Here is a 13,142-nt window from a genome sequence, read left to right as displayed (position 1 = left end):
GAGGCTATGTCCTCATACCTCTCCCAGCAGGTAAGTGGCAAGGTCATCAGTGATCTTCCCACAGGGATATTAGGAAGCCCAGTAATTTCACTTCTACCAACTCAAGTCCATCAACCTTTCTGGATGCCTCCTGAGCATATATACTTTTCTGGAGACTAGGAACATAATGTTGGTAAGTACCCAGACTGTGCCCTTGAGAAGCTCTCTCTCTGTAAGGTAAATGGGTGTAGAGACCAATGATAGGGATGGAGGGTACAGAGAACAAGAATAGAACTGGGGCTCCTGGGGCAGAAATTTCCCAGGGCAGGAGGTTGGTGAGGACAGACTCTAACAGAGGAGATTCTGTTAGAGCTGGGTTTGAAGGATGAGTAGGATCCTTCTAGGTGGCCCAGGGACATTTTTAGGCAGAGGAAACTACATGGGTAAAGATGAGTAGACCCAGCTTGTGTGAAGGGTTTCAAGTGTTTAAGGGTACAGACAGTCATGGTGACAAGGGCAACTTAGAGATTTAAGGACAATGGTTTTACGTGAACTTCTGTAACCTTTGGGATTACTGATAACACTCATTGAGTTGTTTATTGATTTTCCACAAAATATTGGCTCAAGGGAGGTCAAACTGGGAATGTCCATGATGCTTTGCCAACACTCATGGTGTAGAGCACCTACAGGTGGAGCACCAGTGGCCCTTCTACTGGCTGTAGCTCCAGCCCCGCCCCCTCTTCACTATATATTCCAGCCTCACTGAATCACCGCTGGTGGGAAGGAAAGCTCCACACGCACAGGCCAGCACAGACTGGCGCACACTGCTGAAAGAGAGTAGAGGAGATTGGCAGAGGGAAGGTGGCCATGGACCTGATCCCAAGCTTTTCCATAGAAACCTGGCTTCTCCTGGCTATCAGCCTGGTGCTCCTCTATCTGTGAGTAACTGTTCAGCTCATCGCCTCTGGAACCCTGCTAATCAGCAACCTCTACCCCTTTTTCTTTTCTGTTATGTGGATGAAGAGTTAACAAAAGGAAGTTCCTGAAGTGTTGGGTGCTTCAAACAAGCTAGAAACACATAAGGGGTTATTATTGACCTCACCCAGATCTGCAAAAGGAGTACCCCCATGCCACAACTCCAATTTCTGTAGCTAGGAGGGCTGAGAGACATTATTTTCTCCTGGGATGATCTTCTGTTTCACTACCAGTTGGGACGTAAACTGTCGCGACCGGCGCGACAAACACCAAGGTCAGGGTCCTGAGGGTAGGGGAATGTAAGAAAAAGAGAGAAAGTTTGGGAACAGGAGGGTCCCCTGGGCTGATGGCCCAAGTGATGGCTTTATTGTTGCTGTACACAATCTTTTATAATATAACTCTTATGGATCAGGTCATTCTAAGAATAATCAGGTTTCACATGATCACTGCCAGCCAAAACATTTAGTTCTGTGTACCTTGTGAACTTTCTGAACGGGTCACAAGACCTTGTTGATAGATTGCTAGCAAAACACAATTCCCATGTTTGTTTCTATCTGACTCGGGGTAGAAAAAGGGAGGTAGCATTACTGCCAACACCTGCAGACCACAGGCTTCAGGAACTTTCTCAGCCTTGACAAGGCTTTCGTATGCCCTTGAAAGTGGGGGAATGGGAGGGGGAACCACCGGGTTGGCTAAGTCAACAGGGAACATTGCTTGACCCGGTCTCAGCCTGGCACTGGGGCCCTGCCCCCACAGTAAACCTATCAAGCAAAATTCACCTGAGGAAGGTTAAGATCAACAGACCCCTGTGCTGTGGAGTCCTCACCCCATCCCAAGATCTGGGGATTCTGGAGGCAGAGGGAGTAGCTTGGGTCTTGTCTCATTATCTTCACCTTCCTGGTCTTTGTCTGCTGCAGGACATGTGTAAAAGGATTGGGCCTGTCTCTCAGGTGGCTCCTGCTCCCCTCCCTCCCACCACCAAGCATCATGTACACAAATCACTGGTACACTCAGACTTCCAGGGGGGCTGGGTGTGCCTCACCTTCCTCTTCAGAATGGACTCTTCCCTCTTTTCTGTGCCCCTCTCCTGGCCACTCCCCGACCTTGTGATATGCAGAACTCCTTACCCTAAATGAGTACCTTTAGAGCTGAAGAGACTTGGCAGAAATCTTGAAATTCTATTCATTTCAGGTTTTCCTTCTAGTGTCTGGGAAGGTTAGCATCAGTATAGAGATTTCTTCCTCCCTCAATATGAAATCTGCCATCAGGCTGCAAAGACATAGCCCTGAAAGCAAATTTGGATATTAAATATGTTTTTCCCTCTAGTTACAGTACAGGAGGAAAATAAAAATCATTAGCAGAGGAATTCCTTTCAGTGGTGGGTTTCCCAGTATCCTGAAGCAGGTTGGGAAAGGACTTAGTTTCCAGTTGTGGGTAGGGATGGTCCCCTCTATGTCACATTTGACCTCTCTCTCAATTTCGCTTTCTTTAAAAATAGAAAGGCATGAGGATGTGAACATAGGACATATAAGCCTGATTTTCATTTTCTGAGAGAAAGGTTAGGAATGCTGGGTGTGACAACATGTTCTGTCCCAATGACATTTAAATGTAATTGATGTGGTTTAATTTCATTCTTTTTAATACTAGGGTTTTTACTGAGATAAGACTATTTCCAGCTTGTTCTTTCTGAAGTCTAAAAGGAGGCTGTTAGTTTAGCCTTTGTGATTATAATGGTGCATAAATAACTTCAGCCTTCTAGAGTCATGTTGGGAATATGAATTTAGTGTACACATGCATACTTCTATGATATAGGTTGTGTATATGTTTACAAGTGCCCAGCAGGTTATTTTAACCTCTCATCACAGGCAAGTAGTAAGACAGCCTGTGCTGATGTGAGAGGCATCCAGGGCTCAGAATGGAGCGGGAGAGTATTCCTCCCTCATAGCAGACCTTCCAGAGATACTCCTTGGTTCTGGTCCCACAGGAGGTCATCACAGGACCACAGGATTAGCATCTCATCTGCTTGGGGCCAGGGAACAGGGATACCATGTGAGTCATACTGTGTCTGGTCTATCTGGCAGTGGGGCTGTCACTGGTCTTTGCCACCAGGCAAACAGTATGTTATACTTAAAAGACACTGGTGTAGTCAAGAGTCAGTAGCTGTAGACAGGGCCCTCTGTCTATCAGTGCAATGTAAAGGCACTAAAAATGAGTCACTTTACTGTTAGCCCCTTCATTTGTACCAACAGCAGCATTACTCTACCAAAAAGAGAGAAGCTGGAATGAATCAGAAAAATTCATCTAGCTCCACCTCTGCATTGTATTGGAGCCCTGTGAGTTTAGACCAGATCTTGCCTTGTGACCAGTGTTGCTGACACATTCACTCAATTGTTTGGCCTCACTTGGGAGTTGAATTAGCATGTTGATGGTCCAGAAGCCAGAATTGATTTTTTAAAAAATTTTTAACGTTTATTTATTTTGGAGACAAGAGAGACAGAGCACAAGTGGGGGAGGGGCAGAGAAAGCCAGAGACAGGATCTGAAGCAGGCTGCAGACTCTGAGCTGTCAGCACAGAGCCCGATGCGGGCCTCAAACCCACAACCATGAGATCATGACCTGAGCCAAAGTCAGACACTCAACCAACTGAGCCACCCAGGTGCTCCCAGAATTGATTTTTTTGTGTTGGTGATGGCCACCCATACTTCTGACATCTGGTGCACATGTGTCAAAGTGTTCTAGAGGAAGGATCTAAATATCCAGCTGGGTCGGGTTGAGGTCTCTCTGCTGGGTCCCTCAAACATGTCCTTTCCTGCAATTTGGGGGGTTTATTTAATCACGTAATATTAGAAATGCTGGATGTGCACAAATACTTGGTACCTGTATTGTCTAAAATGCTAGCTTAGAAGAGGAGATGAGGAATATCTCTGGAACGTTTTGTCCTTATTCATTTTATGTTGCATAACATGTATTCTGCTATGAACTGGAGGTATGTGAACTTTGGAAGGCTCCCTATCTGTTAGCTGAAAGCACTTGCAGGGTATGTAACCATTTCTACTTAGCATCCTTTCCCACCACTTTCTTAATTTGCCTCTATGGGGTTAGCCCTGTAGGGCTAGTGAGTTTATGGTTAAAACGGTGTTGGCAGCCTCTCCTTCCTCCACTCTGCTATTTCTCAGCAACACCTAACAGTAAGGCTTGCAAGGATCCAGAACCCCCAGTTGTGGGATTCCACAGGCAACTCCTGAAGGATGAATTGCAGGCAGTCCTGTATTAGGGAGCACCATCTGTAATGGACTTTTGAGATAATTGATGCACAGAGTCAGTAAACTTAGTGACCATCTTGAAAAATTGAGCGGGCCTTGCAGTGTGCTGAACAGATGAGTATCTTAGGTCAGAGGACCAGATTCCACAGGGGGAAGAATAGCCTGGGGATGGATTGTTTACTTACTGATCCTTTAATATGGCATTCATTTGGGCACATATGGGTCAATCCCCCTTCTCTGTAGCTGAAGAGAACCAGAATGCCTGACAACAGAGACTTGGGTGGACCTGATGGGATCTCACTTTTAGTGAGGCCAGTTGAGCCTTTGACACAGTTTTCATTGTACAGAAATAAGAACACGTGTTGCTCCAGACTTCTGTGAGATGACTTAAGAAGGGCCTGATCCAGGGGCGCCTGGGTGGCTAGTTAGTTGAGCGTCTGACTTTGGCTCAGGTTATGATCTCACTGCTTGTGTGTTCAAGCCCCTGTGTCGAGCTCTGTGCTGACAGCTCAGAGCCTGGAGCCTGCTTCAGATGCTGTCTCCATCTCTCTGCCCCTCCCCTGCTCATGCTCTCTCTCTCATCTCTTCTCTCCTCTCCCTCGTCTCTCTCTCAAATATAAAATAAAACATTTTTAAAAAGTTTATAAAACGTTTAAAAAATTTTTTAAAGAAGGACCTGATCCAAAACACCAACGGGACTACAATGAAGGAAAGCAGAAAGGTCTCTCTGAGGAAACTGCTAAGAACATTTTATTGGTAGACTCTCAGTAACTGTCTGGTATTGAGTGGATATATTTAGTAAAATAGCATCATTCATCAGAGCAGGAAAAAAAATTTTCCTCTTTCTCATTCTTTGGAGAGTGACAAGCTCCAAAGTCATGGCAGTGTCACTTACTAAATAGCATGAGTGAATTTTCTGGAAGAAGTTCAGCATGAACCTTGTAGGAGCTCTCAATATGGAAGCATTTATCAAATGTTCAGTCTAGGATTTGGGATGGTGTAGTTTCCAGCTGCTTTAGCTAATCATCATCATTCTTTGTGGGTCTCACGTGGAGATGGGAAAGGAGATGATGATGAATGTAATTATTGCTGTTTGGATTGCTGTTACTATTTCTTTTTTTTTTCAATAGTATGAAATTTATTGTCAAATTGGTTTCCATACAACAACCCAGTGCTCATCCCAAAAGGTGCCCGCCTCAATACCCATCTGCTGTTACTATGTCGTGACTACATGTTACCTCCTCTCTTACCTGTTCTAGTTGTATCAGTGACTGGCCAGTCTCCACACCTATTTCAGCCCATCGCTTCTCTTTCACTTTACAGATATGGGACCTACACACATGGACTTTTTAAGAAGGCCGAATTCCTGGGCCAAAACCTCTGCCTTTCGTGGAACTGCTCTGGGGTAACCGTCAGGTGGGTGCTGTTTGAGCTCCCAGCTCCCTCTTTTGCTTCTTATGGTTGCAAATTCCCAGCTTAATTCCATATTAAAAAATACTCTTCCTCAGGCAGGAAGTTCTTAGGTTTCAGACTTTCCAGAAATGGTGTCATAGTCTCCACCCAGCCTCCTCTTTTGCTTCTTATGGTTACAAATCCCAGCTTAGTTCCATAGTAAACATGTTCCTCCTCAGGAGGAAGTCTTGGGTTTCAAACTCTCCAGAAATGGGTATTACAGGCCCTACCCAACACATGGCCAGGTATAGCTCAGGGCTCTCTTGTCTGCTGTTAGGAGCCTCAGGTTTTCCCTCAGTTGGCAGTCCCTCTCTGGCCACTTCAGCCCAGGACTTTTGTTCCAGGCTTGTGAGCATCATAAAGAGGCTTTTCTTTCTGGCAGGTGCAGATTCCCAGGAAGGCATAATGGTACTTGGTATTAGGAGAAAAGCATCAAGTGGGTCCCTGGTACTGGCTCATTAAGCTCTGTATGCTAAAGTCAGACTTTTCTGTTCATAGCATGAGCTCTTTGTAGCCTCCTTATTGTTTCCTGGATGTCTCTGGAACTTCAGTTTATTAGGCAACCCAAGATTCACTTTTGGGTGATTTGCACATAATTGAATTATCTCAGAGCTGGCCAAAACCCCCCCCCACCCCTATAGTTGTTTCCATGGCTCTAACCTCACCGTTGGCCACCTGTGACATCTTTTGACATTTGAGAGGTTGAACGAGAGCTCTTGGCTTTACCTCTGATCGTCAAAGAAGGCATCCTATGGGACCTTGAGCAGGGGGGAGTATAACTGAGGCAGTATATTGCTTATCTATTGTTTCAGACTTTAATTCTAAATGAGTTGTGTATGTGTGTATGTTATTTTTCACACAAAGGTAGAACCACTCATACAAAATCACTAGAAAAGAGATGCTTTGACAAAACTATTAAAGACTTAATGTACCTGAATGGAATGTACTAGCAGACACACAGACTGATTTTGGTAGAGCCACTGTGTCTAATCCAGCTCTGATGCCTCACCCAAGGCCTGGCTCCTGAACAGAAGGTAGGAGCTCATGTCTTGAAGGCCAGCAGGCAGAGTCGATATTACAGGCTGCTCTCTGCCTTGGAGTTCCTTTCCTGCAGATCTGAGACTTATTCCTCAGATCCTACCTCTCCTGGCTCTCAGTGTCCAGTTATTGTTAAGAACTTACTGGGCTTTTCCTTTCCAACAGAGCATTAATCTTCTTTCCACTTTTCCAGATTAACTCCTTAGTACATGCATCCCAAGACTGCATTTCTGGAACCTTCCTTTGTAAAGTGAAAACATCAAATATCACAGCTGAAACACAGAGACAGGAAATTTTGTTGTTTCCTTTTTTTGAAGTGACATGAGTGAAAGCTCAGAGCAAGTGGTTTTAATTGCACCATCCTTTGTGGAGGGGTGACATCATCCCCTCTTTTCCATGTGAGAACTGGACAACTGGAAGCGAGTCCACTTTGTCATTCATCCACTCATCTCTCACTTTCTCACTCAACAAAAATGTCTTACACTTTGTAAGTCTGCCAGACTGAAAGAGGGCACAGGAGTCTTAATTTCCTAAATCTACTGAAAATCTAGTAGGGCTCATGAGATCAATGAATAGAGTGGTACTGAGGGTTGTTCAGGCCATGCTGACTTCCCTCAGCTTCCGTTTTCCTCAGTGATGCCCTGAAGTTAATAATGCAGATGGTTATGAGATTTAGAGACAACTCATGCACAAGCCAAACATTTCAGAAAGGCAAGGGTTACATAGTCTTCACAGACAAGTAAGATGTTCAGTATGAGCAGTATTAGTCAGTTCAAGGACTCGAAATTCTCCGTTTCATGTCTCTGTTTTCCTCTCCTTTCCCATAAGAGCGTGTGATAAGAGCTTCCCTCTATCTGCCAGTGAGAAATAGTAAGCCACATTTCATATGATCTGGGTCCTTTTTGTGCCCATTAGAGGTAAGGCTTAGTACATTTAGATTATAATACATTTTCTTTCTTCTCGCAGGGCTTTTGTGAATTTGACGAGAATGTTTTAAAACATAGGGAAGAATGTGGGGGGTGAGTATTCTGGAAATTCCAGTGATAGGCTTTTTATGATGAGGCCCCATGTGTGGACAGTCCTCAGTCGAGAGCCCCTTGGGATGAAACCCTATAATTAAAGCTCCTGAAAACCTCCCCTTCCCAGGAATGCATGTGTCACCAGGTGTACAGGTCCAAATATGAATCTGGTCAGGAGAGCTGCAGGGTATCCTTTATAGTTTGGATTAATATGTGTTTTGGTAGAAGGGCTGTTGTAACAGAATGGAAAACCATTCTGCTCATCTCTTTCTTACTCTGTCTGACAGTATGTAGTTTGTTTGTTTTGTAGTTTAGTACTAAGCCAAGACTTTCCAATAAAACTATAGTCAAGTATTTCTTTTTCCAATTCTATAGACTGGAAGAGATGTAGGAAATTTCCAGAGCACAGTGTTTCCCTGGTGGGCTGATGGACTTGGGATTTTGTAGTATGGCCTTGGTGGCTTACAGTGGATGCTCCCAATGAGGTTGGCTAGAGGTTTGCTGAAGCAGTGTGAGAGGTATAGTGTGGTACTGGGGCCGCTCACAAGCCAGTGTTGTACCTCTTTATCTTCTCTGGTCAGTCCTCAGAATCCATAGGGCTCTGCTGAGTTGGTGTGGCCCATAAGCAACATGGCAGAATAGAAAGAACACAGATCTCTGGATTGCCACTGGGTTTATCTCCAGTGTCCCATCCTACATTCAGTACTGGTCAGCTCTGGCTAGAGTCAGTGTTATATTGTGGGCCCCAGTTCTGTATTTAGTAAATGGTTCTCATGCTTGGCTATGGATAAGACCACCTACGAAGGCTTGTTAAAAATGCAGATTCTTGGTTTCCATCCTCCATTAACACAGAATTTGGAGGATGTGGGGTGAGGTGCAAGAATCCAAATTTAACTGTAGTAGAAGTCGTATTAGGGCTGTGTGATCATGAAAAGAGAGGGTAACTTTAAACCACTGTCCCTTGTCCATGCTTGTGTTTTTGACAAACAGGATAAGACATGGGAAATCACCCAAGAAAGATAATCAGATTGATGGGAGAGCCAATCTAAGTGCCACCTCATTAACAACTATTACTGCTTCAACACGAAGTATACTCGACTCACACTGAAACCTTCTGAGTTTTAGAATACTTTTTTGCAGATGGGGAGCATTTAGTGCAGTGGTTCTCCTCCATTTCTATATCTGATCACAAAGCATTTGAAGTTCCTTGTAACATCAGAGGAAGAATAGGGGACTTATGGAAAATCTTCCATTTGTTCTAACAAATGCAAATGATTTGTAGTAGAAAACACAATGCCAGAGGATGCTGTAATTAAGCATAATCTAAACCTCATGCCAGTGGCTGGTTCCCATTAACTGGTCATATGGACAGTCAGAGGTCAGGGTTAATTGGGATGGATCACATATAAGGAGTCAGCTTTGTGTGATACATGTGTCACAAGTGGACTTGCCCTGCTACTAAGGGTTGTCACCTATATGGAGCCCAAGGGACTCACACTTGGGACCCACCTATAAGAAGAAATATAAGTAATAAAGGTAAATATACCTAATGTGATTTTTACTCTCTATTATTACTCTGTAACATTAAAGTGAATGTTTCTCTGTATTACTTTATTCTCTTTGTGTTTTTTGTTCAAAATTTTCTCAGTCAATGCTACCCAAGAATATGTCTTTAATATTTAAATAATACTTCCTTTAAAATGTACTAGAATCATATTTTAGAGAATAGGGCAAAGAAATGATTCATAATTTTGCCATCACTTTTTGAGCATTTCATGTCTTATTTGCAGGCACATCTACATGTTTTGTGATCATTGTGCCTACAATTTTCATCTAATATTGTATTATGTGCATTTCATGTGTTTGATATATCTTTCAAAATTATAATTATTAGTGACTGAGTGGGTGGAGTCTCTTTCATTATTTTTGTTCTTAGATAATTTACTTGCCTTCAGTTATTTACTAACCTTTTTTGATAATATACATAAATATTTAAAATGTTTGAAGTACTTCTAAAATATTTGAAATATTTTTAACATGCGAAAAATTGATGGAGAATAGTCCCAGAAACAGCCATGTGCACACATAGACTTAATAAATTTTCCATTGTTATTTCTGACCATGGTCTCAGAGAATGGATTAGGTACATCAGGTTAAAAGTCTGGACTTCCAAGAGTGGCTGCCACTGCAGAAACTGGCACGTTAAATTTAATCAGCTCTGTTTTCCCGACATAGGTTTTATGATGGGCGACAGCCAGTGTTGGCGATCACAGATCCGGACATGATCAAAACAGTACTAGTGAAAGAATGCTATTCTGTCTTCACAAACCGGCGGGTAGGCATGGATTATTTTAAATTTACATAGTTATTTATAAAACTTTTATTTCAAAATAATAATGGATTTACTGGAAATTGTCCCAGGACGTGTCATGTCATGTGGCCTTCAAGCTGTTTTCTCTAAGATAATATCTTGCTTAACTATATAGGACAGTATCAAAGCAGAATTTGTCATTGGTTCTAGCCACAGAGCTTATTCAGATTCCAGCAGTTTATGTTTACCCATTGTGTGGTGTGTGTGTGTGTGTGTGTGTGTGTGTGTGTGTGTTGCTGTCTGAACATTTATCTTACTTGTAGATTAGTGTATCTATCACCGCAATCACGTTACAGAGCTGTTCCATCACCAAAAGTCTCCCTCTTACTATTCTTTTGTAGGCAGTGTGTTAGCTTTTCTTTTGTTGTATCAGGGTGTTCAGCAGAGCAAACATTGTTTTTTATTTTCTTAAGACCAGTTTATTCATTTTTCCTTTTATGGGTTAGGACTTTGGCGTCAAGTTTGAAAACTCTTCACCTATCGGGGCGCCTGGGTGGCGCAGTCGGTTAAGCGTCCGACTTCAGCCAGGTCACGATCTCGCGCTCCGTGAGTTCGAGCCCCGCGTCAGCTCTGGCTGATGGCTCGGAGCCTGGAGCCTGTTTCCGATTCTGTGTCTCCCTCTCTCCTCTGCCCCTCCCCCGTTCATGCTCTGTCTCTCTCTGTCCCAAAAAAAAAAAAAGAAAAAAAAAGAAAACTCTTCACCTAGCCTAAGTCTCAAGGATTTTTCTACAAGCATTAGTTTTATATTTTACATTTAAGTCTGTGATCTGTTTTGTGTTAATTTTAATTTTTTTAATGTTTTTTTATTTTTGAGACGAGAGAGACAGAGCATGAACGGGGGAGGGGCAGAGAGAGAGGGAGACACAGAAATTGGAAGCAGGCTCCAGGCTCTGAGCTGTCAGCACAGAGCCCGACGCGGGGCTCGAACTCACGGACTGTGAGACCGTGACCTGAGCTGAAGTCGGATGCTTAACCGACTGAGCCACCCAGGCGCCCCTGTTTTGTGTTAATTTTAGTGTTAATCATGAGATGTGAAGTTTAGGTCAAAGATCTTTGTTTTGGCCCTTGACTGTCTGTCTAATGACTCCAGAACTAGTGTGAAAAGGCTGTACTTACTTCCTCCACTAAATTGCTTTTGTACCAATATCAAAATTCAGTGGTGCCTCTGTGTGTGTGTGTGTGTGTGTGTGTGTGTGTGTGTGTGTGTCTCATTCTCTGTTCTGTTCATTGATCTCTGTATCTATTCCTGCACTGGTGCCAGACTATCTTGATTACTGTAGCCATATAGTACCTCTAAACATATGTCCAGTGATTCCTCCCATTTTATTTTTGTTAGAATTGTGTTAGATTTCCAGCTGCTTTGTCTTTCCATACAAATTTAGAACTTATCTATGTGTACATAATAGCAGAGACTTCGTAAGATGTGCCTCAAACCCATAGATACATCTGGGAGAAATTTGTGTCTTTACTAAGTCATGTCTCTCAATTCATGAACACACTATATGTTTATTTAGGTTTTCTTTGATTTTTTTCACCAACGTGTAGCTCTTAGCACAGGAAAAACATACATGTTTATAAAAATGTATACCTAAAGTATCTCACCTTCTTTGAGTGCTTAAAATTATTATTGTGTTTTAATAGGTTTTGACATGTTCTTGTTAGTATACAGAATGTGGTTGGTTTTTGTGTTGATCTCATTTCCTACAACCTAGCTAGTTCATTTATTAGATGCAGAGTTGTTCTTTTTTATATTCCTCAAGATTTTCTACATTGACATTATGTCACTTGAAATAGGGACACTCCTATTTTTATCCTATTTTATCTTTCTATTCTGAATGTCTTTTATTTCTTTGTGTTGCTTATTGCACTAGCTAGGTTTTCTAGTACAATGTTGAATAAAAGTGGTTAGAGTGGGTATTCGTGTCTTGTTCCTGATGCTGGGGGAAGCATTAGGAACTAGTAAGTGTCCTTTTTTTTTTTTTTTTTTTGGCTTAAAGAACTCCCTTTAGCAGGCTTAGTGGTTGTGAATTATTTCCACTTTTGATTGTCTGGAAATGTTTTATCTCTCATTTCTGAAGGTCTTCTTTTCTGGGTAAAGTATTCTTGAATAAATCACCCACTCTCTTCTGGCTTTCAAGACTTCTGCTGAGGAATCACCTGATAGACTCAGGGGTGTCCTCTTGTATATGATGAGCTCCTTTTCTCTTACTCCTTTCAAGATTTTTCTTTGTCTTTCATTTTTGACAATTATATTATAATGCGTCTTGGTGAAGTCTTTTTTGGATTCAATCTTACTGGGGACTTTTAAGGTCATGTCCCAAGATTTCCATATATTTCCCTAGGTTTGGGAACTTTTCAGCCATTGTTTCTTTAATAAGCAGTCTTCCCACTTTTCTTTCTCCTACTGGGTCTCCTGTATATGAATATTGTTTCATTTGATGGTACCCTATAAGTCCTGTTGGCATTTTTTTTCCAGCCCTTTTCATTTTTTTCCCCAGTATGACTGGATAATTGAAAATAATCCATGAGAGCATGATGGGTTCAGGCAGTTGGGGGCCACATCAGCAACTGCATGATCTTTGGCAAGAGTAGTGGAAGGTTCTTGTGGCAACAGTGGCTGTTGGGATCTTCAGTAGCACCACCAGATCCAGCACCAGGGGACAAGCAGAATGGTGGCCAGAATTGGTGCTATGTACACAGTCATTGGAGGGGGTGCTGAAAGCAGGCACATGCCCAAAACAGGGTTGGAGCCACCAGTGGGGTCCATCACCAACTTTGAGCACACAGGTGGTTTCAGGGGCTAGCCACTGGTGTGTGCATGACAGTGAGGGCTTGTGACTAGAGTCCATGCTGGCCGTGTATATGTGTATAGCTTCAGGATTTAGCTGTGGACCCTTGTGGTAGTGTAGTCCAGTGACAGGAGTCAGGACTGGCCTCAGGCACCTCAGTCATTCATCATTGAGGTGTTGTTAGCTGTAGAGTTATTAGATACTCTTTATGAAGTTGAGGAAGATGTCGTCTATTCCTAGTTTGTAAGTTTTAATA

At 42.7% G+C, this 13,142-nt stretch overlaps 1 protein-coding gene across 2 annotated transcripts in view; it reads left to right on the top strand.

Moving 5' to 3' along the window:
* LOC115503873 (cytochrome P450 3A12) overlaps window positions 1–13,142 on the top strand; it is a 122,195-nt gene that overhangs the window by 81,305 nt on the left and 27,748 nt on the right. The window contains exons 4-5 of one of the 2 annotated variants that reach the window (XM_030300405.1): window positions 7,674–7,726; window positions 9,963–10,061. In XM_030300405.1, the coding sequence (XP_030156265.1) occupies window positions 7,718–7,726; window positions 9,963–10,061 (108 nt within the window). In that variant the 5' untranslated portion in view covers window positions 7,674–7,717. Of the gene's footprint in view, window positions 1–7,673; window positions 7,727–9,961; window positions 10,062–13,142 lie in introns of both variants that reach the window. The other variant, XM_030300403.1, reaches the window with a different exon arrangement.

This window comes from Lynx canadensis, chromosome E3 (genome assembly GCF_007474595.2).
Source record: "Lynx canadensis isolate LIC74 chromosome E3, mLynCan4.pri.v2, whole genome shotgun sequence".
Taxonomy (NCBI): Eukaryota; Metazoa; Chordata; class Mammalia; order Carnivora; family Felidae; genus Lynx; species Lynx canadensis.
This window is presented reverse-complemented; position numbering and strand designations above follow the sequence as displayed.